At 43.4% G+C, this 27,730-nt stretch overlaps 1 protein-coding gene across 4 annotated transcripts; it reads left to right on the top strand.

Annotated features, from left to right (window-relative positions):
- The first annotated feature begins 1,356 nt into the window (after positions 1-1,356).
- LOC116278916 (nuclear RNA export factor 2-like) lies at positions 1,357-24,484 on the top strand. Of its 4 annotated transcripts, none has more exons than XM_072955696.1 (22): positions 1,357-1,426; positions 2,127-2,222; positions 14,584-14,767; positions 15,000-15,153; positions 15,689-15,772; positions 15,887-15,991; positions 16,105-16,185; positions 16,322-16,391; positions 16,547-16,635; positions 16,755-16,862; positions 17,039-17,148; positions 18,840-18,876; positions 19,239-19,307; positions 19,393-19,448; positions 19,589-19,696; positions 19,818-19,876; positions 19,986-20,101; positions 20,195-20,237; positions 20,811-20,883; positions 21,423-21,605; positions 24,018-24,078; positions 24,214-24,484. In XM_072955696.1, exons 2-22 carry the CDS (start codon positions 2,180-2,182, stop codon positions 24,256-24,258), a joined length of 1,878 nt encoding a protein of 625 aa, XP_072811797.1. In that variant the 5' UTR covers positions 1,357-1,426; positions 2,127-2,179; the 3' UTR covers positions 24,259-24,484. The 4 variants fall into 4 exon arrangements, with proteins under 4 accessions (XP_072811797.1, XP_072811796.1, XP_072811798.1 ...); XM_072955695.1 differs by lacking the exon at positions 1,357-1,426 and adding an exon at positions 1,650-1,756; XM_072955697.1 differs by lacking the exons at positions 1,357-1,426; positions 2,127-2,222 and adding an exon at positions 11,836-11,977.
- The last annotated feature ends 3,246 nt before the right edge of the window (positions 24,485-27,730 follow it).

The following is a 27,730-nucleotide window of genomic DNA, read 5'->3' as shown; positions in this document are numbered from 1 at the left end:
TTACCTGGCATTTCAAAAAGACTTCTCACGATTTCAGCTTTTTAGTACCTGAGGCTTGTTTGCCACATTTTTTGAATCAGGGAGGCTGAACCCCATATTTCTTTCCATTGAGGAGTCAGGCAAGTGACCAGAACACAGAGCCTGGAGCCAGATGACCTGTGGGCAACTCTTGGTTTGCCACCTACATTATCTGTGACCTCTTAGCCAACTGATTGATTTAATACCGCTATACTTCAATCTTCTCACTGTAAAGTTCTGTAACAATACCTAACCTATACAGTTACCTCTCTAGGTGAGTTATCCTTTTAAAGTGCGTGGCAAGTAGTAATCACTACACACTTGTTCTTCCCAAATTAACAACTAAAACTCATTAGATTTGCTTTAATTTCCTTTAGACCTACATGAAGTCAACAGTGCTGGCCTGTACCCACTAGTTAGGCTCTTACAGTAGTTTCTACAGTATGCCCAGGATTGTGGGTTTTGGGGGGACTTATTTAATCATTATGTATTAATTTGTTATGTATTTAATTTCATGTGTTATCTAGAGAAAAATGAAATAACATTAACACATTAAAGAGGGATGGGAGTAGATAAAGCCCAATCTGTGTGCTATAGAAGGCCACCTGGAGCCACTAACGTCATGTGGAGTGTGGAGGGGACCAGGAATGTGGGCAAACTCAGATCACTAGTTCTCCTGAAGATAAAGTTCTCCTGAAACAAGCAGATCAAAGAGAACCCTCATATCTTTGGCCCCTACTCTCTGGAAGCTGACCCAGTCCTCCCAGGCACTGGAGCATTGTGGGTTCCAAAGGCTGCAGGCCTTGTGGGTGCTGCGGGCCATGTGGGTGCTGCCATCAAGTGGACAATGGTTATGTGGCAGGCCCAGACCTACTTGTCCTGTCAGTACCATGGACTCCTCAAGCCAAAGGTTATGTGGCCCTGTTGCTGCTATGATCATGAGGTAGATCCAGCTCTTCAAGTCACTAGAGTACTGTGGGCTCCTAAACCCTTCCTGTCACGTGGATCCTTCTCTTATGTGACCCCTAGTAGCTACCAGCATGTGGAAGCTTCAGCCCTTGATGTCACATTGGTGATCTACTGCTTAGGTCATGGATGCTATGGTCTGGTACCCCTCTCTCCAGGGTACATGACCAGTTCAGCCGTCTCTGTCATGTGAAGGTTGTGGGCAACGAAACTGTAGATCCACATAGAGGCAAAAACGTGGCTCCCACCACACGTGGCAGACAAAGCCCTAGCAATCACGTCAGCACAGCAGCTTCTCTATCGCTATTGGTCAAGTGGCTCCTACGGCCACGTGCCAGGATGTGGTCACGTGAGACTCGGGTCTCTCAGACACGTGAAGATCGAGGTCTCCTAAACTCAGTGGTTCCCGAGGTGATGGGACCGCCTATGGCCGTGCACTAGGGTGCGTCCCTTGAGTGTGGACGTGTAAGGAGAGTCTACTGAGCTATAGCCCGGCTTGGCTTTCAGCGGAGTCAGACGTATAGGTGCAGAAGACCGTTAGACCTGTGGGGGCGCTCTAGCTCAGGGGGAACTCTGACGAGACTCGGGCTCGGGTACTAACCTTTCCACCCACTATTCTATCCCTCCGTGGTGGGCGGTACTCGGGTAGGAGGGGCTCCCGCCGGTACTAGAAGTTCACTCAGAGAACTGGGCTTCTGGGGGCGCCCAAGCGACCTCAGATCAAGGCCTGGCGGAAGAGCAGAGGGCCCGGAGAGGAGACTGGACGGAGGAGGTAGGGAGTGGCTTCGGAGCGTGGCTTAACTCGTACATCTGGCAAAGAAAGCCTGTGGGTGTGTGTGACCTGAACTTGGAGCCACGGAAGCTGGTGTCGCAGAGTCGGCAGAGAGTGAAGTGGAGGAGGACGATGTCCTGCCTCTGGGGGTGGGGTGGCGGCGGAGGGGCGGCAGTGGTTCGTGGATTTTATGTCATCTCTCAGCAGCAGGGCCCTGGTTCATCATTAAAGTAGTATTGAATGAGTAAAGTTGAGCAAATAGCGAAATCGTGCTTACACTTTTTGACACGCAGTTCAAGAATATTGTCACTTGTGATAGTTTATATTACACGTAGCTTAAATAATCCCCTTTATTTTTCTCTCATTTCAGCACTTCCAAGCTTGTTCTCCAAACTACTAGGGCCAAAAACAGCAACGACAAAAATGTACTCCACGTTAGCGAAGTCTGGGACACACAGGACTGAAGGTAAATTAATTTCCATACTGTAGGATTTTTTTTTTAGATAATATGGTAATATGCAATATGAATCTCAAAGGAAGGGATAGTTTCCCCAACTTACGTGGGAATGAAATATTTTCTCACAGAGCATTGGAGGAAATAGTGTTCCTCAGAAAATATTCTGGGAAACTGTCCAAACTAAATCGTCCACCACTTTAAAACTTTGTACCTTTGTTTACAAAGAACCAGGTAATATATGTTTATAATAATTATATTCTATTCTTCTTCTCATTAAGAAATTAATTATTGCTCTTTAATTCATTTTATCTTATCTCATCCTGTAGTCTCTCCTGCTTAAATCTTTTCACTTTTTTTATTCTTCAGAGATAACTCCAATTTCTAAGCATGTTTCTGATAGCGTGGTAGCAAAAATAAGTGCATAAGTGCAAAACATTAGAAAGTCTTATCTATATGACAAATATACTGTCCTCTCCGGAAAGCAAGATGCAACTTTCCTGTCAGGATCAGCAGACACAATACCCCTTTTTTGGGATGGTGGTGGGAAGGAAGAAGAAAAACTGCCTTTATTTGCAGACATGATCACCTATGTAGAAAATTCGATGGATTTTACAAAAGAACTACCAAGCTAATTAAGGGCTTCAGCAAGTTTGCTGGTTACACTGCATTTTAGAGAGACATACTGTAAGAACGCATAAAAATTAAAAATGAGATTTCATTCTCCCAGTTGAAAATGAGGGATGAGATGCCCCGCACCTTTTTAATATTTTTTATTGATTTATAATGATTTTACAATGTTGTGTCAAATTTCAGTGTAGAGCACAATTTTTCAGTTACACATACATGAACATGTATATAATTCATTGTCACATTCTTTTTCTCTCTGAGCTACCACAAGATCTTGTATATATTTCCCTGTGCTATACAGTATAATCTTGTTTATCTATTCTACATTTTGAAATCCCAGTCTATCCCTTCCCACCCCCCCCGCCCCCTTGGCAACCACAAGTTTGCATTCTAAGTCTGTGAGTCTGTTTCTGTTTTGTATTCATGCTTTGTTTGTTTGTTTGTTTTTTAGATTCCACATATGAGCGATCTCATATGGTATTTTTCTTTCTCTTTCTGGCTTACTTCACTTAGAATGACATTCTCCAGGAGCATCCATGTTGCTGCAAATGGCATTATATTGTCGGTTTTTATGGCTGAATAGTAGTCCATTGTATAAATATACCAATTCTTCTTTATCCAGTTATCTGTTGATGGACATTTAGGCTGTTTCCATGTCTTGACTATTGTAAATAGTGCTGCTATGAACATTGGGGTGCAGGTGTCATTTTGAAGTAGGATTCCTTCTGAATATATGCCCAGGAGCGGGATTCCTGGGTAATATGGTAAGTCTATTCCTAGTCTTTTGAGGAATCACCATACTGTTTTCCACGGTGGTTGCACCAAACTGCATTCCCACCAGCAGTGAAGGAGGATTCCCGTTTCTCCACAGCTTCTCCAGCATTTGTCATTTGTGGATTTTTGAATGATGGCCATTCTGACTGGTGTGAGGTGATACCTCATTGTAGTTTTGATTTGCATTTCTCTGATAGTTAGTGATATTGATCATTTTTTCATGTGCCTATTGATCATTTGTATTTCTTCCTTGGAGAATTGCTTGTTTAGGTCTTCTGCCCATTTTTGGATTGGGTTGTTTATTTTTTTCTTATTAAGTCATATGGGCTGCTTATTCTGGAGATCAAGCCTTTGTCGGTTTCATTTGCAAAAACTTTTTCCCATTCTGTTGGTTGTCTTTTTGTTTTACCTATGGTTTCCTTTGCTGTGCAGAAGCTTGTAAGTTTCATTAGGTCCCATTTGTTTATTCTTGCTTTTATTTCTATTGCTTGGGTAGACTGTTCTAGGAGAACATTTTTGAGATGTATGTCAGATAATGTTTTGCCTATGTTTTCCTCTAGGAGGTTTATTGTATCTTGTCTTATGTTTAAGTCTTTGATCCATTTAGAGTTTATTTTTGTGTATGGTGTAAGGGAGTGTTCTAGCTTCATTGCTTTACATGGTGCTGTCCAGTTTTCCCAACACCATTTGCTGAAGAGACTGTCTTTATTCCATTGTATATTCTTGCCTCCTTTGTCAAAGATGAGTTGACCAGAAGTTTGTGGGTTCATGTCTGGGCTCTCTGTTCTGTTCCATTGGTCTATATGTGTGTTTTTGTACCAATAGCATGTTGTTTTGATGACTATAGCTCTATAGTATTGTTTGAAGTCTGGGAGAGTGATTCCTCCAGCCTCTTTCTTTTTCTTCAGTAATGCTTTGGCAATTTTAGGTCTTTTGTGGTTCCATATAAATTTTATTATGATTTGTTCTAGTTCTGTGAAATACGTCCTGGGTAATTTGATAGGGATTAAATCAAATCTGTAAATTGCCTTGGCAGTGTGACCATTTTCCCCCACTTTTTCTTAAAGCAGTTACTTTAGAAAACTTGTAAGTTATTTATGTCTCTTTGAAGGTATGAGTATATTTTTAAGGCTAAAAAAAGCTTCTGCTCAGGTTTACGACCTAGGAATACCTCTTATTTTAAACAGATGTTCCACACTCTTCCAAAGTAGTTTTGTTATTATTAGTTAATAATCAAAGCTGCTGTGTTTTAAATTCCTGTTTATGTCAAGCACTGTGATAACCTCGTTATGTAAGTTAACTCATTTAAATCTCAGGAAAATCCTGGGAGTGTGTTATTTTAATTTACAGATGAGATACAAGAGTCAGGAGAGACTGGGTTGTGCTGTGGTCATAGACAATCCCCAAACCTCAGTGTGGCATATGCCTCATTCCCACTCCATGTCTATGGCAGGTGCATGCCCATTACAGAATTGTGGTTGTAGGAGATTTGATCTATTCTTATTGGAATAATTTAGAGACCCAAATCGACAGAGCAGTCACCATCTCAAAAGCTATCAATCACTGTGCTGTGAGGGAAAGAGAGCCCTGGGGTTAAGGGGTGGTCTCAAACCAAAAACCATATGTTTTGAACCAGAAATAACACATATCCCTCAAACCCGTTAGCCAGAATGAGTCACATATATGGCCCCGCCCAAACAAAGAGGATAAAGCAAGAAGTACAGTACTGCCAGGTGCCTGGAACAGGGAAGAAATGGAAACAACTTGGCAAACAACACCCCTGACTACTGCGCGATGCAGGTAGAGCTCAGAGAGATGGAGTACTTGCGTAAAATCATGTGAGCAATAAGTGAGAGAGCCCAGATTTGAGTCTAGACAGGGATGTTTTCAAAGTGGATGTTCTTTCCTACACTTTGCTATATTGTATGCTATTCTCTCTCTTAAGTGAAATACATAAATACAGTTGACCCATGAACAGCACGGGTATTAGGGGCGCTGACCCCTGCACAGTTGAAAATCTGCACAGAACTTTTGACCCCCCCAAAATGTAACTACTAATAGTCTACTGTTGACTGGAAGCCTTATTGACAGCACAAGTAGTCGATCAACACATATTTTGTGTTATATGTGTTATATAGTGTATTCTTGCTATAAAGTAAGCCAAGAAAAGATAATGTTATTGAGAAGTTATAAGGAAGAGAAAATATATTCACAGTACTGTACTGTACTTCTCAATACTGAAAGTTTGTTTCATCTGTTTACAAGATGAATCATCTGTCTGTCAGTAACTACATCAATACTGTCTTATATGATACAAAACACTGTAGATGTTATACATATTACTAATACTAGACATCAAAAGTAAAAAGATGATGTGAGAAAGAAATTCATATTTATTTACAGGTATTTGAGAAGGAAGAAGCTGCAATATGATTGTTTTACAGTAGCCTGTGGTGATCAATACCATTGCTTCATGGTAGCCTAGTCTATATACTAATGGATGAATCACTTTAAAACTTTTATGGCATACAGTATTACAGTCATCTTCATAATATAGCATTGGGAGCATTGTTATATTAAAAACACTTACCTGTGGTGATAATAGACAGCTATACAGTTTCTACAATTACAAGAGAGAGAGAGAGAGGCATACTGTACAGTCATGGAATTATTGGAAAGAAAAGTTATAAAACAATAAGGAAACTAAACATTATTAATTTGATATTAAATGTCACTCACCTTCTGCCTATGTCAGGTAAGGATAGGCTATCTACTTCAATACAAGTCTTATACATGATTCTCTACACGTATTTTTTTGTGTATTTGTTGGGGAAAAAATCCACGCATAAGCGGACCCATGCAGTTCAAACCTGTGTTGTTCAAGAGTCAAGTGTATTTAGAGTAGACTCTATTACTTCACTGCTCCAGTTCCCTCTTCCTTAATCGTCTGATGTGCCAATGGTGGAATTAAATAGAGCAGTAGCACTGACTGAAAATACCAGCACTGCTGAGCCACAGGTCTCTTCCAAACAGATGAGTGTATTGGATATTTGAGTATCTGTTATATTCAAGGATAAAAATCAGAAAATAAAACCTGATGGTAGATGAAAAGATTGCTCATTGGTCATTTACTTAATAAAATGCAATCTCTTGTCTTTCCACTATCTTCAAGGAAAAAATAGTAAGGATAAGAGTATAAATTGATGAAATTGATAACAGATGACAAGAGTTCAACCAAAAACTCCTACATGCCAGCACTTTAAAGAGATAAGATAATAGAGAAATCTCTGGCAACAGGGGTCAAGAAAATTGGAGACAGGTACAGATGAGTCACTTTTGGAATGAAAAAAGCTGTCATGCTTGCAGTTTCAGCAAAGCTTAAAAAGATACAGTAATCTTATTAAAAAGATATGCTGGTAAATTTAAAATTTAGATTCAACAGATAAATCCCAGAGAAAACCACGACTTTCCATACTAATGGAATAGAAAATCGTATATATTGTTAAAAGTATTCTTGACAAATAATATATGAGAAAGCAAAATTATTAGCCAATCTCAGTTAGTTACATTAATGCAAAAGGTATAAATAAATTAATAGCAACCTAAGTCCTGCCATGGCTAAAACAGGAAATACAATATGACAGAGCTGTGTTTAATCCCAGGCATGCAATGTTGGTTTAACATGAGAAGATCTGTAATGTAATTGAGCCCCTTAGTGAAATAAAGGAAGGAGGAAAGGACAATTATCACAAAATATCCAGTATTTTTTTAACATTTTTTATTGAGTTATAGTCATTTTACAATGTTGTGTCAAATTCCAGTGTAGAGCACAATTTTTCAGTTATACATGAATGTACATATATTCATTGTCACATTTTTTTCTCTGTGAGCTACCATAAGATCTTGTATATATTTCCCTGTGCTATACAGTATAATCTTGTTTATCTAGTCTGCATATGCCTGTCAGTATCTACAAATTTTGAACTCCCAGTCTGTCCCTTCCCACCCCCAACCCCCGGCAACCACAAGTTTGTATTCTATGTCTATGAGTCTGTTTCTTTTTTGTATTTATGTTTTTTTTTTTTAGATTCCGCATATGAGCAATCTCATATGATATTTTTCTTTCTCCTTCTGGCTTACTTCACTTAGAATGACGTTCTCTAGGAACATCCATGTTGCTGCAAATGGCATTATGTTGTCGATTTTATGGCTGAATAGTATTCCATTGTATAAATATACCACCTCTTCTTTATCCAGTCATCTGTTGATGGACATTTAGGCTGTTTCCATGTTTTGGCTACTGTAAATAGTGCTGCTATAAACATTGGGGTGCAGGTGTCTTTTTGAAGTACGGTTCCTTCTGAATATATGCCCAGGAGTGATAAAAAAGGCCTACAAAAAATAAACAACCAGTTAGCATTAAACAATGACAATAACAATAGTTCTCAGCAGTTAATAAATAGAAAGGCGTTTCTTTAAACTGACAGTGAATATTAAAAAAAAGAATGAACTACATCAAACATCATACTTAATAGTGAAACATCAAGTGCATTCCCTTTAAAGTCAAAAAAGAGACAAAAATGACTTATATGACCACTTCTTTTCAGCTTTGTAGCCTCTCCTGGGCAATCCAGTAAGCCAAAATATATCCATGCAGCTATACATGCATGAATTAATAAATGTGTACAAGTGAAAATAAAGCTGTCAATATATGTTTATCATCATATAAATTCCAGAGAGGCTACAGAAAATTAAAATTAGTGATAGAGATCAATAAGTCTGTTGAGTGTAAGTTTAATATACACAAACTAATTGTAACAAATGGAAAATATAATTTTCAGTCTGAATATACCATTTAAAATGGCAAAAATTATAACATTCGGTGAAATCAATTGTGAATCAGATCGCTTGGCAACTGTTCCAACATATGGAAACACTCATATGCTTTTCTTTTCTATAGAGACTAAAAGACTAAAACCAAGAAAGTAGACTTATATGAGTGTGTGTGTATGTTTGTGTGCATGTGTGTATCAAACACACATACCATCCTGAGACTTGGAGATGTAACTGAATGACATGGGAGCCTCATTTGGCTCAATGATATGGTGAACTATGTATGATGGGAGGGGCCTCTGGTTTTTATGAGCAGTCACAGAAGAGTGCCTGGAATTCAGTCTCTGTTGTACATATTGGTTAGCATGTAGACAGCAATAGTATTTCAGCTATAACAGTCCCATAGCATGAGTGGGCTTCCCCTGCCTTGCACCGTCCAAGCCCACTTTTTTGACGTTCACTGAGTTTTTGTAAGTGATATAATATGTTTTATTAAAGATAAAATAGCTGGAATGAATACCTGGCAGAGGCAAGTGGGGACTGTGATTAATAGAGTACTTGACAGCAAAATTGGCTGCAAGCCAGAGGCCCTGAAGGAAGTGGGGATCTGGGAAAAGTTATCTGGCCAAGGTGGATCTGAAGATAGCAAGGATCCAGCTGATATGAGGGCATGAAGTTTTGGTGTTCCATGGCACGCAACGGTGAAACAGTTGCAAGAGTCACCACCTGCGGTCATTTGAGTGGAAATGCCTTTGAAGTCAATGTAAGTCGGTGGACCAAGCAGCTGCTGTAGGGACTCAGAGGACACTCCCTTCCCCACAGCTTTGAGAAACATATTAGTGAGGAGGGCATCTTCATCTTGAAGTGTTCTGAGGTGGCTACTTGTGTGGGCCACAGATGAGATGGGAGATCCTGTCATTGACATGGTCATCTTCATTTCATTATGGATGTGGGGATCCTGGAGTTGCAGGCCCAGTAGGAGCACTTAACCTCCTGCCTTAAGGTGAGTTCTGTTTACCTTAAGAAGCAGCAAGTACAAAAGGATTTTCACATTGGTTTGACCTATACCAACCTTTGAAGGTGGCTAGTTGATCAGCAGATCCTCTGGATCTTGAAATATATGAACATCCTTTAAGGTTGCATTTGATCAGTGTAAAAATGAATAATAGATAAATAAATATTTATTCATAGTAAAATATAAGAACACAAAATATATATAAATAAAACTCTAGATCTGGTGATCTGAGCTATCCTGATGGCAGCTGGTTGTCCTTTATTCAGTTCCCACACTTGACACAAGACACCATTAATGAATGGACTACTGGGGAAGGACTGTACAATGAAGACACAAGTAACTGAAGTAAACCTTCTTCCTAGGCTTAGCAAGTGTTTCTCTGTTGTTCAACTTGAAGGTGGAGTAACAGAGACGGACACAATATACACGGAAAGAAAGGGAGGTTTCCAGAGGGGTGTGTATCGCAGGGATGAATTCATTTCCTCCGGGGCTTTTTCCATTTGTGTTTCACTCTCTTCCCAATGCTCACCCTCATCTTTCTGATCCATACATCCATCCCTTGGCCTTTTCACCCTGTATGTCAGGTACGCACGTCCCTTCTTTCCTATCTATCCTTAATTCCAAGGACAATCACTTCTACCCCTCTTCTGACCATAGCAGCCACTCTCTGGTCCAGTCGTCCTTCTGTGCCAAAGAGCCTGTAAAGCACATCCATGTAACTATAAGTATACATTTAGGCAGGGAATATTTTGTATGATAAATTCAAAAAGTGAAAATGTCTGGGCCAAAGTGACCCAGGATTCTGTAGAGAATCAGGCTCTCATACATTGTTGGTGGAAATGTATATTGCTATAACTATCATCAAATGTCCTTAGGAAACTATCTCTTACATTAAAAAGAATGTTTATGTTCTTCTGAAAGTACCCTGAAGCCCAAGCTGTGCTCTACTATGTCCTTTGGCCTCCACCACTGGGGAAGCTCTGTAACCCTGGTCAATCAATCGGTATTGTTCCATTATTATTTTTTTGTATGGATAACTATTACTTTCATAATTTAAAAAATCAAATAGTCAAACACCAATATGAAAAAAATCATTAAGAATCATATTAAGATAGACCAAAGAGCAAAAATTGGTCATATATGATACAGAAAATGTACAGTAGGATTCAGTTTTGTGTGGCAATGCATTTACCAACATGATTTGGAATACATGCATCTGTAACCTAATTATAAAAGCTCATAATGCAAGATATTACCATGCACACACACACTCTTCCCTTCCTCTGAGACAGTGGCCATACTTACTGTCTGTCACAGAGCTGAGTGCCCACAGATATGCCTGTGAGTCCAGAAGATTCTTCCCACACACCTGACGGCCAGGAAGAAGCTGTGTCTCCTAGATTCAGGGAAACCTTCTCCTGGTTTCTGTCACCGCTGTTTGCAAAAGCCTCCCTTCCTGTAATCAGAAAAGCTGTAGTTTTGGCGTTAGTCAACAGGGAGGAGCTTAGCTCTATTTCTCATTGTACACTAATGAAAAATGTGAATTTTGCAAAAACAAGATCCCACACATGCTAGTTTTACAGGCAGGTTATGAAACAGTTCTGCAGCCCAGTTTATTTTTTCGTTTCTGAAATAAATAGATGTGCTTAGAAATGGTTGAGTTGTGTGGATTCTCAAATGTGGTTTTGTTGAAGATTTCAAATCTTCATTACATATATTCATTTGACAAATATTAGTTGATATTCTGTGCCAGACGTTGCAAGCCCAAAGTGACTCCCAGTCTGCAAACCCCATGGTCCAAACAGATTTCTCCATCTGGTTTAAGAAAGATATGTCCAGTTGGTCCAAGAGCACCTGGACCCACCCAAGCAGGAGCAACTAGTTACCAGTCACAAAACATCATCCCAGGTCTGCCCACAGAAATCTGTGCATTGCAACCTGAAAGTTCACCATTCAAGGAGAACCAGTGCAATACTGGAGGAATATTTGGTATGTGGAGGCAGACCAACAGGTGAGGACCCAATTCCTGTTCTGCCATTTACCTGGCTGAGAATCCTAGGAAATGTATCTAAGCACTTTGAGCCTAATGTTCCTGACCTGGAAATGGACTGTGGATACAGTCGTCGTGGGGTTTCCATGAGTAGGTCAATTAAATCTAGTGAGTCTGCCTAACACTGAGCAAATGTTGGTTGCCACTGGGCAAGTGTTGGCTTACTTCTCACTGTTCTTTTTCTACCATAACAGGGACGCTGTTGCCATGTACTCAACGGCATAGCAATGATGTAGGCAGAGTTCCAAACTGACACAGGAAGTAGCCATATGAACACACATGATGTCATAAAGGATACTAATGACCATTTCTTCATGGGTGGATCAGCTAATGCCTGGTGGAGGCTGAAGGGGAAACCCAGGCAGCTTGGGTGGAGGCACTATTTGCTTAAAATATTCCTGTGATCACCTTTTATTCCCGCAGCACATCTGTGAGACAGGAATTGTACTGAGATGCAAAAGTTCAGTAAGTGAATTATGCGTGTGTTTGTGTGTGTGTGTGTGTAAGATGGCCCCTCTGTGTCTTTTTATCACATGCCACTCTCCTGTGAGACTCCCCAAATGAGGCCATGCCTGAGATTGCTTGTGTCAGAATCACCTTGTTGAAGGAGGGCTCTGGCCATGTTTAGGCACTGACAGAGTTGGTTACCGTGGAGATTACCATAGCTGTTTGTTGGCTTACTTTTACACTTTCCCCTCAGCAAACCTTGTTTATGAAGTAAAGTCGGTTCTTGAAAATGACTCTGACCCTTCCTGTATACCTTACATTGAATACGTGCCCTTCCTCCTCCCTTCAGTAATTTTTTCCTTTCCTCGACAAATTTTCATAAAGATGAGTTGGTTGCCTGGCATTCTCCAAAGGTCACCAGTAAGATTCCTCTTTGTCATTGTTACTATTGAGGAGTATCCTTATGAACTCATGGCTCTTTAATGAGTTGATGGGCTTCGAACCATTGGTATATGATGTTGAGCAGAGGAGTGATATGATTTGACTAATATTCTGCTTCTGGGTAGAAAACACAGGTAAGGGAGGCAGGATGAAAGCAGAGGGGCTAGTTGGAGGACAGTATAAATGCAGGAGCTGGATGTTGGAGTCTTGGCCAGAGTGGTAGTAATAGAGGTGGTGAGAAGTGGATAGATTCTGGACATACCTTAAGAGAGGGGACAAGAGAATTTCCTGACCAGTTGGATGTGGAGTATGGGAGTTTTGGGGGCTGAACAAGTGGCATTTGTCGGTCAGATGCTCGATTCATGTATAATTTCACTTCCAGTGCCACACAAGGAAAGTTGCAAGGCTGTGAGTAGCAAGATCGTCCTGCCAGCAGGCCACACAGTGAAAGCAGTGACCCCTCAGAGGAGTTCATCTGAGGCCTGGTCATAATCACTACGCCATGGCATGATCAGCAGTGGACGGGCTTTTCCTCATAAGCATGCCCTGAGACAATTAATGTACAAAATGTACAAGACACATGCCTAGAACACCTGAAGTGTTAGAACCCAAAAGGAAGCTGGTTTTTAACAGTGTAATTACCATAATCTTCCCTCCCCTCGAACCAATAGTATGATTATCTGCTGATTCGCGGTTTCAGTAGAATATGATAAAAATAAAACACCCTAAGTGAATCCACTTATAGGAGAGAGGATCAACACTGTCTTATCTCTGCAGATGCCAAAAAGCTTCTAGATCTTTTCACATGGTGAATTAGATATGCTGGCAGGGAGAGACTGTGGGTGGAGGGGTAAACAGCAACGCAAGTCCCAGGAATGAATACAAGGTGAGATATAACCAAGACACTTTATGGGCATACCTGTGGCTTCAGTAGCCAATAAAGTAGATGTCAGAGTAAGGGAAATTAATGAGACAAAGAGAGGCATTACATAATATAAAAGGATCAGTCCACGACACAGACATAACGATCCTAAATTTGATGCACCAAACAACAGAGCCTCAAAGTACACAAAGCAAAAACCGATGGAGCTGAAAGGAGAAGTAGCCGGGTCCATGATTATATTTGGGGCCTTCAACACCCACTCTCCTTTTACCAAGTGATCCAATTGCTAGAGAGAAAAATCAGCAAGGATATAGGAGATCTGAAAAACACAATAAACTGACAGAATCTACATGGTATAAATAGAACAATCCACCCAACAACAGCAGAGTACAGTTGTTCCCCCTGAGGGTCTATGTAACATTCACCAAGTTAAACCATCTTCTGGACCGTCAACCTCAGTAAGTTCCAAAAGAATTGAAATCATACAGAGTATGTTCCCTGGCCATGATGGAGTCAAATTAGAAGTCAGTAATAGAGAGAAAAAAGAAGAATCCCTAAACACTTGGAAATGGTACTTGACACATCATTCCAGGTTGTCGTTCAGACACTTGTTATAGAAGAACTGAGGTTAGGAAGAGTTGCCTCCTGAGCTGAAAGACGTTTCAGGCTGGTCCAAAAGAGAGTTCATTCTGGGCATTTCAAACAGTGTACTGCTGAGGGCAAGGCTGGAGAGAGGGAGACAGTTTAGGAGGCTATTACATCAGTCCTACCTGACACTAATGCTTTTACTGCACTGTCAAAGGAAGGACAGCTTGCTGGTTGTTAGTGGAATCAGTCTGGTGACTGAATGGACTTGGGAAGCATGAGAGAGGTTGCTTCCCAAGTACTGGTGTGATTATTAGAAAGTCCTGAGAGGAGGCAAGATTCAGGTGCCTTCCTGGTGTATGACTGTGTCCAGTCTAACCTGTGAATGCATATGCCTCTGTTCTTCATAAATCCTGCTCCATTGTTTTAAAGGGTTCAACACGGTTTTCCTCTTTCCTCTTCTCCTAATTCTTTCTCCTCCTCCTCCTGCTGCTCCCCCTTGATTCCTCCCCTGATAGTGCCTTCTATCTGCACAGGCAGAGAGTTTCCTTTCTGGGATTTGTGGGATTGGATCCTTAAGGTAGGTTGTGTGTGATTGGTCCCTTAGGGCAGGTTGGCACTTTGTTTTCCCTACCATCATGTTAGCCTAAGATGTGGTACATGGTAAGTGAACCACTGATGTGTCTTCAAATTTGTATTTTTGTTCCCCTTTCAGAATACAGTTATGGTAGTAGCTCATGTCAAGGAAGAAATGAAGGTTGGGGTTCTTTCCGAGGTAATTTTGGCAGGAGGAGCCCTCGTTATGAACGTGGTGGATGTGAGCCTCAGCCTTCACACCTCCAGGAGGAGGATGGAAACATGGTGATGGGGGATGTCCAGGAGGACCCCCAAGTGAGACAGTAAGTGACCAGGCAGCAGAGTTTGCATGCAGCAGCCCCTAGGACTGTGCAACCCTTTCACTCTCCATGCTCTTCTTTCTCTTCTCTCACTGGAAAACGGAAGTGTGCTAGAAGTGGAATAGAGGTTAAGTAATCCTAATCATAGTCCTGGTGTCAGAGAAGCAAGGCTGTACGGAAGACTTTCTTAGCATTTATGGCCACACACCCTCCTTCTCTCCACATTCCCCTGCAGCACTCCGTATACCACCTACCGGAACAAGAGGAGAGTGAGATGTCATAGTGAAGGCCGGATCCGTGTTACTGTGTGGAGAGATAGAAAACCTCCGCAGAGAGAAATGAGAGAGAACACACAAGATGGAACCCCAGGGAGCTGGTTCAAGATCACAGTGAGTGTCTTGGCAAGGTCTGCATTGGATAGGACATCCCAGAACCTTTTAAAAGGAAGACCGTATTAAACTACTTATGAAAGTTTATTCAGAGGAGAGCTTTCTTTTTTGCTTTTAACTGACGTGTAGTTGATTTACAATATTGTAATAGTTTCAGGTGTACACTATAGTGATTTGGGTTCTTTTTCCTTTTTTGCAGATTATACTCCATTATAGGTTATTGCAAGACATTGACTATAATTCGCTGTGGTATAGAATAAATCCTTATGGCTTATGTATTTTGTGTATAGAAGTTTGTATCTGTTAAAATTATACTCCTAGTTTGTCCCTCCCCCTCTCCTGGAGGAGAGCTTTTCAGTGGAGAGAAAGAGTGTAAAGGAAATCCATATTAGGCTCAAACATAAGAAAACATACTATCGGTCCATTTTTTTTTCGAAGCTCAGTAGGAGGTTGCAAAAGACTTTGTGTTATGTCTGTTCTCCAGCCTTAATTCCTACTGACTGTCTTCTCCCCCATTCCTTCTTTTCACCCTCAGATTTCTTATGGGAGAAAGTATGACAAGATGTGGCTAATGAAGTCAATCCAGAATCACTGCAGTGTCCCTTTCACTCCAGTGGATGTAAGAGAGGATGGTGAAGCCAGATGAGTGGGCAGAGGGAAGAGGGGGGATGGGGAGCCCACTGACGGGAAAGGCTTTGTCCTCTGAACTTATTGTTACCTCCCCATCCTGCAGTTCCACTATGTGAAAAACCGGGCTCGGTTCTTTGTCCAGGGTGCTAGCACTGCCTCTGCATTGAAGGATGTCAGCTACAAGATTTGTGATGAGGAGAATGAAAAGGTGTGTGTCAGGGGCATTACCTGTACCTTATCCCAGGACAGGACAGTCCAGGGGCTGGTCCTCTTCTTTGGAACTAGAGTTCCTGGTACTAACCTTACCTCTTCTTCCTGCAGGTGGCTATCTTTGTCAGTCCCTCTACTGTTCCCTACTCTGTGCTGAATAAGTTGGAGCCAAAAGAAATGGAGCAGCTAAAGGTAGTGTAGACTCAAGGCATGCGGTGTGCCAACACTCAGACCCACCTCTTCTTCCTCCAGCCCCCAGTTCCCCTCGCCCCCAAATTTCCTGTCACCATCGCAGCTTCAGAGTGGCTCTCTCCATCTCTCTCTGCAGCTGACTTTGAACAAACGATATAATGTCTCCCAGCAAGCCCTTGACCTCCAGAATCTCCGCTTTGACCCAGGTATGGCTGACAGCAGTAATTCTAGGACAGGGGAGGGCAGAGGGGTCTTCCTGGAGGGAGACTTAGGGAGGGTAACGTGTGTGGTGTGGGTGCTGGTTAGTGCTGGCCCCAGACCCCACTCAGCCTTCTGATTCACTTCCCTCGGCTTCCTGAAGACTTGGTGAGCCATGATATTGATATAATTCTGAATCGAAGAAACTGCATGGCTGCCACCCTGCAGATCATCGAAAAGGATTTCCCTGAGGTGAGGCTGTAGGCCTAGTGCTGGTATTATGGTAAGGGGTGGAAGACATGGGGCGGAGGGCAGGTTGGTCTCCCAGGCCCTAGATAGTAACTGTCACTCTAACTTTTCTCCCCCCAAAGCTGTTGTCCTTGAACTTGAGCAGCAACAAACTGTACCGTCTGGATGGCCTGTCTGACATTATACAGATGGCCCCCACAGTCAAGATTCTGAACCTCTGCAAAAATGAGGTGAGAGGAGGGAGCCAGATCAAAGTTGGGTTGAGAGCTGGGGAGTCGTGGTCATCACAGTGATGACAGGAGGCTGGCGAAGGTACCTGTCAGGGAGGGTGGGGGTGGAGGTGCAGGATCTGGAAGTGTCTCTTTCCCTGGGATTCGTTTTCCAATTTCCTCCCCATATTTCTCAGCTGAAGTCAGCCTGGGAGTTGAGCAAGATGAAAGGGCTGGATCTCGAAGAGCTGTGGTTGCAAGGAAACCCACTGTGTGGCACCTTCCCAGACCACTCCACCTACGTAAGGTTGGTGATAACCACTGGCACCTTTCCGGGGACCTTTGCCCCCTTGGGAGCCTGAACTGCCCCTGAGAGCGCATGTGTGCAGGAAGGGACAACCCAGGTACTCGAGAAGGAGCACAGACCCCACCTTCTGCTCTCTCTGTGTCCCTCACATTTGAGGAGTGTCCTTCCTCTGACCTGCTCACCTCTTCAGGTGCTCTGGGGTCTGTTTCCAAACGCTGCACCCAGCATTCTCTACCAAGTCCTCCCAAGAGCGTGCTCCACAAAGTGGGACTCCCCCCGTCACCAGAACGGGGAGCCAGATGCTGATTCCCTGGCCTGAGAAGGGTCCTCCAGCTCAGGGTCTCAGGCTGAGACAGGCTTTCCAACTCTATGCTGATATGGGGCTCCCCTCCCCCATTCTGAGAGAAGTCCTCTTTCCCTTCCTCCAAGACGGTCCTCCCTCCAACCCCAGGTTGACAAGGGGGCTTTCCTGCCACATACTCAGGGTAAAGCCCTGGTGGTTCCTGACATGACATCCGTTCCTCTGGCCCAACACCAGGAGCTGGGCCCTTCTTGTGGAAGAAGCAGGGTTCCTTGAGTCAAGGGGCCAGAAGTTTGTCACAGACAGTGAGCAGAGGGCTTCCCAAGGGGGAGTGGAAGGCAGAGGGCAGAGGAAGTAGAGGAGACAGAAAGAGAGGCCTCTCGGGGACACTTGCCCCTCCATCCCAACACACATCACATCATCTTGCCTGGTCCTTCAGAGGAGCCCTGGGCAGCCTGAGACAGATATGATTCCTCAGGTAAAGAACCAAGCAAGACAGGTGCAGGGACCATTGGGAGAGAAGACAGGCATAGGGAGGCATAGACCCTCACTCAGCCCCACACTGAGCTGGGAGCTGACCCTTTACTCTTCTGGGGAAGGTCTGCCCCTGTGGCTGCTGTTTCCAACGCCCAGCTCAGACTGAGCTCACACAGGTGACAGAGACTCAACCAGCATCCAGCAGGCCCCAGGCCCAACGTGTGCATGGTTACCATCCTTACCTCGGGTCCCTGGGACATTTGGGGGCAGGTGAAGGAAAGGGCTGCAGCAGGGGAGCCGGTTCCCCTTTCTTCTCTCTTCTTCCCTGATCCCCCACCCCAAACCATGGGAGAGGTTCTTTCCCTTCCCTTCACTTTGCTTTCTCTCCCTTGTCTCTGTGCCCCTATGTCTCTGTCTTCTCTTCTTCATCCTTCACTTCTTTTTTGTCTTAATCCCCCTCCATTTCCCTCCCTGCCTCACTAACCTCCTTGGCCCAGCATCCTGGGCCATCCCTGGTGGGTGTCCTTGTGTTGGCAGGATGCAGGACCCCCAGGAAGGATGAAGAGCCCCTAGCTCCAACCTCATTCCCTCTTCCCTCCAAAGCCTACAGTGGGGACCTGCAGGAAGGGAGGGAAGGGAAGGAAGCCTGCTTCCTTGTTGCTTCTTGTGGCACCTGGAGAAGGGAGTCAGGGCAGTCTAGGTGGGAGGTACCCAGGAGGGAAGGAGTGGAAGGAGAGGGATGGAGGGAGGCAGGCAGGTAGGGAACACTCTTCTGGTGCATCCATCAGTCCATGTGGAAGGTGCCCAGGGCCGGGGAGTGTAGGTGGACACACTGGACTGTGTCTGGTGTAAGTGTACTTGCTCCCACGAGAAGAGACCGCTTTGTAGTTTCACTGACTTTTCATCTTGGCAGCTCCATCCTGGAATTGTTCCCCAAGTTATTACGCTTGGTAAGTGTATTCCTCAATCACTGACTCCTCTAACTGACACTGACACCGCCCACAAACTACTCTGAACCCTTTAGGTCTTGCCTGAGTTCGATTTTTGAATGTGGCCCTTAAACGTTCTGGGGGCAGAGGGAGGGTACAGCCTCTGTGGGAAGCTCACAACAGCTCTGGGTCTTCTTCGACCACGTCTGCCACAGCCTTCAGGGACCTCGTGGTGATGACCCGAAGTGTAGTCCTGCCCTCAGATTTTCCAGGGCCCTTCCACAGTTGACCTCTGACCCTCACCCTCCTGGGCCCGTCCTTTTCCTTGACCATCCAGAAGTGCCTCTTGGTCTGCACCACTGACTTCCTCTTCCCTCTCACAGGATGGCCAGGAGACACCCCCACCAGCTAAGTTAGGTGTGGACACCCATAAGAGCTTACCAGCCTGCAAGGTGAGCACGGAGAATCAAGCAGGGCTTTGGGAGGTGCGTGAGGAGAGGGTATCAGCCCTGGTGCTGAGGACTGTTTTGATTCCAGGAAAGCAGTGAAGGATCTGATCAGCTGAAGAGTCTGATCCTGCAATTCCTGCAGCAGTGAGTACTGCTGGCAACCTGAGGAAGGGGAGGGCTGGGACAGCTGAGGCCACCCAAGCTCAGCTCTGCTCACGGGAGTTTCCAAGTCTCATTTGAGGTCCGGACCACAGAGACAGACTGTGCTCATGGCTCCCCGACAGGTATTACTTGATCCACGACTCTGGAGACCGACAGGATCTCCTGGGTGCTTATCACGACGAGGCCTGCTTCTCCCTGACCATTCCCTTCAACCCCGAGGACCCAGCCCCGTGAGTATCACAGCTCACACTCTGCTCCTGGGCCGTGTGGCTCCCCAGCAGACGCAGGGCAGCTCCTGCAAACCCCCACACTGGGGCCGCCCACCTCCCCCTGCTTCTCTTTTTCTCCCAGGAGCAGCTTGTGGGAGTACGTCAAGGACAGTAGGAATATGAAGAAGCTCAAGGACCCCTGTGAGTGTGTGATGAGGAGGCGGGGCGGGAAAGGGGGCGGGAAGGGGTCAGTCCTAGGGCCCAGGGCGTGGCAGCCCCTGACCTTCCCTCGCTTCTCCTCCCCCCACAGACCTGCGGGTCCAGCTGCTGAAACACACAAAACGTGACATTGTGCGCTCCCTCTGCCTGTTGCCCAAAACTCAGCATGACCTCAGCTCCTTCGTGGTGGACATGTGGCTCCACACGGTGAGCATCTGCTTCCATCTTGGGCAGGACCAGTTGCTGCAGGTGGGTAGGAGGTTTAGGTGGTGACTGAGCGCCTGGGCTCTTCCTTTTCAGGACACAATGCTCTGCTTCTCTGTCAACGGGGTGTTCAAGGAAGGTGAGTGTGTGTAGACCCCCCGTCCCCAGATGCCCCACTGCTCCGTCCCCCTGGCCGGGCTCCCTCTCAGCACCCTCCCAGCCACCCCGATCCCTCCCCTTCTCTTCCCGGCCCCTCTGTGTTCTCCAGCCCTCGCTCTTCCCACAAAGGACCCAGGTCTGACCTGCGTTCATGCCTGTCTGCCCCGCACACCCTGGGCGTTAGGGACACAGGCTGTGGAGTTTGATGGCTCTCATCCCAGAGCCTTCCTATGAGATCCGGGGACCATTACTTAACCTCTCAGTTTCCTCATTTGCAAAATGAGGTATTAGCATCCATGTCTTGGGCAGCAGTGACAAATGCATCAATGAACTGGTGAAGTGGTTGTCACGGGCCCGCGCACAGTAGAGGTCCTGCCACCGGCAGCAGGTTGCTCCTATAGCTGCCCTCCACATTCCCGACACCCTGGCGCCCAGTGGGCACCTGTCCCCTCAGCATGAGTTTCCAGTCAGACTCTGTCTGCAGACCCCTGTGTGAGCGTGTGAAGCAGGTGGGGCTCTCGGGGGTACTGAAGTTTGTTGTTTGTCGTTGAAGTGGAAGGAAGGTCTCAGGGTTCTGTTCGTGCCTTCACCCGGACCTTCATCGCTATCCCTGCCAGCCATTCCAGGTGAGTGCTGTGTGGTGGGTGGGAACCCCCGTCCCAGCCTGGGCTCAGGGGTGTGGGAATGTGATGGTGCCCACCTTAGGTTTTCTCAATACTGTGGAAAGCCAGCAGGTAGATCCAAGGAGCAGTCTAGCCTAGTGGTTAAGAAGGGCATGGGCTCTGGAACTGGAATGTGGCTTCTCTCCCTGGTCCCAACACTCATTGGCTGTGTGGCCTTGGTCAAGTCACGTGGCCTCTGTGCGACTCGGTGTCTTCCTATGACAGTAGATTTCAGATTGTCCACTCCTTGGGCTGTTGTAAAGGGTAAACGTGAAACTGTCCCTGAGTTGCAGGTAAACGTCCTAATGTCATGAAGACGGTGGATAATCTCCCCAAAGGTGGGCTTGTGGGAGGGGCATAGGTACCAGCCAAGGAACCTGGGGGACACACACAGGAGGAGGGTGGAAGGAATCTGGTTGCTGAGTGGCAGTGGGAGCAGGATGGTTGTTGGGGGTGTGGGGTGGTCCATCTGTCCAGCTGTTGAGGGCCCATTTTTCCTCCAGTCTGTGCATCGTGAACGACGAGCTGTTTGTGAGGGATGCCTCCCCCAGTGAGCCTCAGAGTGCGTTCTCCATCCCAGTGCCTACACTCACCTCCAGCTCCGTGCACACCGGCTCCCGGGAGCAGCAGGAAATGGTGCAGGCTTTCTCTACCCAGTCTGGGATGAAACTCGAGTGGGCTCAGAAGTGAGTGCTGGGTGTGTGTGGGAATGAAGATGGGTTGGAACAGCGGGGGAGTGAATCATGGAAACTCGCAGGCAATTTGGAAAAGTGACTTTTTGGATATTTTGCTGCCAGAAAAGGGTGATCCCATGAAAAAGGTATCATACTATTAAATGTGTAAAGTATTTTTAAGATAGGATAATGCTCGGTGACAGCACCTTGTATATGGAAAAATCCAAAAAAATCCACGAAAAATAAATAAATAAAACATAGAACTAATAACTAAGTTTAATGCAAGAACTATATACAAAACTCACTTGTATTTCTATGTAGTTGCAAAATGAACACTCCAAAAACGAAATGAAGAAAACAAGCCCAGTTAAAATAGCATCAAAATAGTAAAATATTTTGAAACCAATGTAACAGAAGAGGTGAAAATCTTAAACTCTGGAATCTGTAAAACATTGTTGAAGGAAATAACAAAGACCTAAATAAGTGGAAAGACACTCCATTTTCATGGGTTGGAAGATTTGCTGTTATTAAGATGGCAGTACTACCCAGAGCAATCTAGATTCAGTGCAGTCCCTATCAAAATCCTTCCTTGCAAAAAAAAAAAAAAAAAAAGAAGTTTAGGATAACCTACACTTCACATGGAGATGCTCAAAAACAATCTTGAAAGAGAAAAACAAAGTTAGAGAACACACACTTCCCAATTTCAAATCCTGCTGCAGAGCTACAGTACTCAAGACTATGTGGTGACTGGCATGTGGACAGCGTTAGGAATCAGTGGAGTAGAAACGAGAGTCCATAAATAAACCCTCACATTTATGGTCAGTTGATTGTCAACCAGAGTGCTGAAACAATATGGTGGGGGAAATAATAACCTTTTCAACAAATGGTCCTGGGACAACTGGATATCCACATGCAAGCCAATGAATTTTGACCCCTGGCTCACACACCATGTACAAGCATAGATTGAAAATGGAGCAAAGATCTAAAAGTAAGAGCTATCACTTTAAAATCTTGGGAAAAAATGTAGGTATAAGTCTTCATGACTTAGGCAATCATTTCTTACATATGACACCAAAAGCACAAGCAACCAAAGGATAAAATGGATAAATCGGACTTCATCAAAATTAAAAGCTTTTGAGCATCAGTGCACACTATCAAAAAGGTGAAAAGCCCACCAGCAGCATGGGAGAAAATATTTGCAAATCACATATGTGGCAAGAATATATGAAGAACCCTTGCAGCTCAACAATAAAAAGGCAAACAACCCCATTTCTTTTTCACATGGGGAAAGGATCTGAATAGACATTTCTCCAAAGCAGATACATAAATGGCCAACAGGCAAATGAAAAACTTCTCAACATCGTTAGTCATTAAGGAAATGAAAATTGAAACCACAGTGAGTTACCACTTCACACCCACTAGGATGGCTTTAATCAATGAAGCGAAGGATAACAGGTGTCGGTGAGGATGTGGAAACATTGGAACTCTCACGTGTTACTGGTGGGAATACAAAATGGAACGGTGGTTTGGGAAAACATTTTGGCAGTTCCTCAAAATGTTTAACATGCAGTTACCGTATGACCCAGTAATCCCACGCCTAAGTATCTATTGGGAGAAGTGAAAACATATGTTGACTCTAAAACTTGCACAGGAACGTTCATAGCAGCATTATTCACGAGAACCAAAAAGTGGAAACAACCCAAATGTCCTTTAGCTGGTGAATGGATGTATAAATCTGGTACATCCATATAGTAGAATATTATTCAGTCATAAAAAGGAATACACTTCTGATATGTGTCATGACATGGATGAACTTTGAAAGCATTATGCTAAGTGAAAGAAGCCAGCCACAAACGGTGGCATATTGCATGATTCCATTTATATGAAATGTCCAGAGTCGGCAAATCCACAGGGACCAAAAATAGATTAGTGGTTGCCAGGGTCTGGGGGAAGGGGAGGAATAGGGAGTGATTGCTAATGGTTCAGGGGTTTCTTTTTGAGGTGATAAAATTTTTTTGAAATTAGATGGTTGTGATGATTGCACAATCTTGTGAATATACTAGAAGGCACTGAATTATATACTGTAAAACGCTGTGTGCATTATATCTCAATAAGAATGATAGGAATCCTGTACTTTAAAATTTTTCACTTGTCATTTTCTTGAACATCTTTCTTGATCAGTATATATTCAGTTTCCTTGTTCTTTGGCACAGCTCTACTTTTCTGTTTTGAATTCTAGTGGGCATGAATGCTAGTGGTAGATATTTTGGTTTTCACTGGGTCTTTCTTCATCATTACACATAGTGCTCATACTGGTACATGTGTCCCAGCAAGACAGTGGCATAGATTTAGCAGTGGCATTGCACGGTCAGCATGTCCGTACTGTGGAACCAATGGAGATCACCTGTTCTTCTCCCACTGCAGGTGCCTTCAGGACAATGACTGGAACTACACCAGAGCTGGTCAGGTCTTCACTACGCTCAAGGTGAGGTCTGGGAATCAGGTGGGTTAAAGATGAACATTTCTGAGCCTTCAGGAAAGCCAAGAAGGTGGAGGCCAGTGGCCTGGGGGTGAAACTCTGGGAGCTGGCTTTTCTAACATCCCGACTCCTTCTCTCCAGGCCGAGGGCAAGATCCCAGAGGAGGCCTTCAAACAAATCCCCTAAAAGGAGCCCTTGGATGACGTCTTTGTCTACATCCATGTCATCTTTGTTTCTCTCTTCTCCAGCCTCAGGCCACGCCCATGGCTGGGGTTGGAGGCCTAGCCAACTAAGAAGCCAACGTTACCTTGTAGACCAGGTGACATAACCACCTGAAGGGTCAGTTGTTCTGTGTATTTTCCCACCCACAATTGCTGTTTAATTTCATAATAAAGAGTGATGTTGCATGTTGTATGCTGTGTGTCCTGCATCTCTCTTCCCTGTCCCAACCATGAGCCAGTGGGTCCAGGACTGAAAGACCCTGCCTTCCTACCCTATGAGGAGGCACCTGCTAACCCAACAAGTGGGGTTTATATACACTTTTTTTCCATTTAAAAACATGAAGATTCTGTACAAAAATAGGATAATGGGATTTAAAGTGCATGCATCAAAACTCCATTATGTCCCACCACATTACTAGGTGGTTTACATATGTATATCATGACTCAAGTTGTCTCCTCCAAGCCACCTCAGCTACATCCAGTAAAACACCTAAAGCCATTCCCACCAAGTCAGGTTTATGCAAGAGTAAAATCCACTGTCGTCATTTACCACCACTGTTTTAACCAAAGGTAATAAATGTAGTTTAACTAAATGTAGTATAATACATGTAACTAAATTCATTCTAACAAGAATCACTTCTTGTCTGTTACAGATAAAAATGCTGCTTTTGTTGATATCAGCTATATAGTGGTAATACAAATTGGTTTTTCCATGATGTGTAAGCATAAATTTAGAGCAAAATTTTCCTTTTATCACATGGTGCTTAGGAACCGCTAGCACTTCCAACTCTGACTCACTTGCCTGGTTTCTCACACCAGGGCATTAAGTGAATTTAATGCCATGTTGCCCGTGTGCCCTTAGATTTTGCCCATTCTTTTTGTGGTCACCCCTTCTGGAGCCACAAACCCCATCAAAGATCAATTCCTCGCTTCAAGTATAATCCTCACTATTGTAAACTCCTAGGCATTTTATTCTGGATATTTGGCAAAGCTTTTCTTTTTCTTTCTTTCCTTCTTTTTATATTAACCATAATATATTTCTGCATTAGTTTTGTACTGCTGCATAACAAATTACCACAAAGTTTGGTAGGCCAGAATTTTGCAACAGGGTTCTGTGTTCAAGGAACCATAAGTCTGGTATCAATGTGCCAACTGAACTGTGTCCTCACTGGAACATCTAGGGTGAAATATGCTTACAAATGCATTCTTTCTGTTGTGTTGGTAGAATTCATTTCCTTGTGGCCATAGGGTTGAGATCCCATTTCCTTGTTGACCGTCAGCCACAGGCCACTTCAGCTCCTAGAGGTAACTCGCATACTTTACCACTTCATCTACTCCATATTCAACCCAGCACCAATGTGTCAAATTCTCATGCTTTCAACCTCTGAACCTTCTGTATTTGACCTCTAGACCCAGATTTAAAGAGCTTATGTGATTAGATCAGGACCACCCAGATAATATTCCTTTCTTAAAGTCAACTGTGCCATATAACATATCCTAATCATGGCAGTAAAATTCATCAGATTTATAATCCTGGGTATTATGCAGGATGTGTACACCAGGAGGAAGGGATATTTGGGCCATCTTATAATTTTACCTGCCAGAGAAGTTTACTTTCCACTAGGGTCATTAGTTTAAATTTCACTCATGTCATCGTCCAATGCATGAACCCTGCAGTGGTTCTGAGACCCAGACGCATTGGATCTAGGGACTCACTTCCCTGAGGTGTTGGAGTTTGCTACTGTATTCTTGTCATCCAGGAATCTGGCAAAGAGGGAAGAAAACATGTCTGTGGAATCGTGCTGCTTTTAGGGTCCAAGTCTGAAAGATGCATGTATTATTTAAATCCCCATTCCTTTGGACAGAAAAACTCGGTCATAAGGCTTCACCCCATAAATTTCTAAAATGTCTATGTGACAATGACAAAAAGAAGAGCTTGGGTGAACACATGACATTGTCTCTGCAACAACACTTAACCTCTTCTTGATTCCTCACGGTTGTGGTTTTAAACACATAATAGATTCTCACTAATTGTTGCTCATGGCATGAATGGATGAATAAGTCAGCCAACTATTACACAGTAATGTCACCAGGGATTTTTGAGGTGAGGAAAATCATTTCATGGCGTACAGTTTTAGTCTATTTTCCTTTTGATCATGATGCTCAGCTGTTACTTTTCAACCTGCCAGTATCTGAGTATACTGATCTTTCTTTTCAGTCTTACTTAACTCTTTTGTGAGTTGTGAAGAGATAAAGATTCAGAACTCTGTGTTAAACAAGACAAAATCATTTCTAAGTTATGGCTTGAGGAATTCTTCTCTGAGCAAATCCGCTGAGATTTAATTGGTACCAAAGTGAGAAGAAAGAGTAAACTACAAATTATGAAACCTATAATACATGTCAGGAAATTTGTGTTTGGAATCTCATTATATCCTTTGCAGTTACAATTTGGTTACAGTCTTGTTAGATATTTAGGGAATATTACAAATGAGGAAACAGAGACGCAAATGCATTATTGGTAATAGACACTTGCCTGTAAATACACAAATATTTGATAACTAAACAACATACCTCTAATTATCCTATGGGTTAAATAATAAATCATAAAAAGTTAAAATGAAAATGCAAACACAATGTGTCAGAATTTGTGAAATACAGGGGAATTTATAGTTTCTTTTGCAGGGCTTTCTCTTTATTTTTAATTGAAGTACAGTTTATTTACAATGTGTTAGTTTCAGGTATACAGCAAAGTGATTCAATTACACATATACATATATATATTCTTTTTCAGATTCAAATTTTCCAGTATAGATTATTGCAAGATATTGAATATGGTTCCTTTTGCTGTAGAGTAGGTCTTTGTTGTTTATCTATTTTATATGTAGTAGTGTGTATATGTTAATCCCAAACTCCTAATTTATCCCCCCCCAAAAAACTCCCCTTAGGTAACCATAGTTTCATTTCTAGGTATGTGAGTCTATTTCTGGCTTGTAAATAAGTTCATTTGTATTATTTTTTAGATTTCACATACAGGTGGCATCATATAAATACCTAACAAGATTGTAACCAAATTGTAACTACAAAGGATATAATGCAAAAATTAGTTAAAAATAGCAATAAACACACACCTGTCAGTAATTACTGTAAATGTTAATGGACTAAATGCTCCAATCAAAAGATGCAGAGTTATATGACCCAGGAATGCCACTCCTGGGCTTGTATCCAGAAGGAAATCTAATTCAGGATGACACCTGCACCCGAATGTTCATAGCAGCACTATTTACAATAGCCAAAACATGGAAACAGCCTAAATGTCCATCAACAGGTGACTGGATAAAGAAGAGGTGGTATATTTGTACAATGGAATACTACTCAGCCATAAAAACCGACAACATAATGCCATTTGCAGCAACATGGATGCTCCTAGAGAATGCCAT

Source organism: Vicugna pacos, chromosome X (genome assembly GCF_048564905.1).
Source record: "Vicugna pacos chromosome X, VicPac4, whole genome shotgun sequence".
In the NCBI taxonomy this organism is placed as follows: Eukaryota; Metazoa; Chordata; class Mammalia; order Artiodactyla; family Camelidae; genus Vicugna; species Vicugna pacos.
Note: the sequence above shows the minus strand (reverse complement) of the source record. Positions and strands in the feature narration are given on the sequence as shown.

Bases quoted from the DNA above. Each gene is read 5' to 3' on its own strand.
- LOC116278916 (XM_072955696.1), top strand. From the start codon at position 2,180: ATGTACTCCACGTTAGCGAAGTCTGGGACACACAGGACTGAAG. The intron at 16,636-16,754 runs GTGAGGCTGTAG...CTCCCCCCAAAG, and splicing joins TCGAAAAGGATTTCCCTGAG to CTGTTGTCCTTGAACTTGAG. The intron at 19,308-19,392 runs GTGAGCACGGAG...TTTTGATTCCAG, and splicing joins AGAGCTTACCAGCCTGCAAG to GAAAGCAGTGAAGGATCTGA.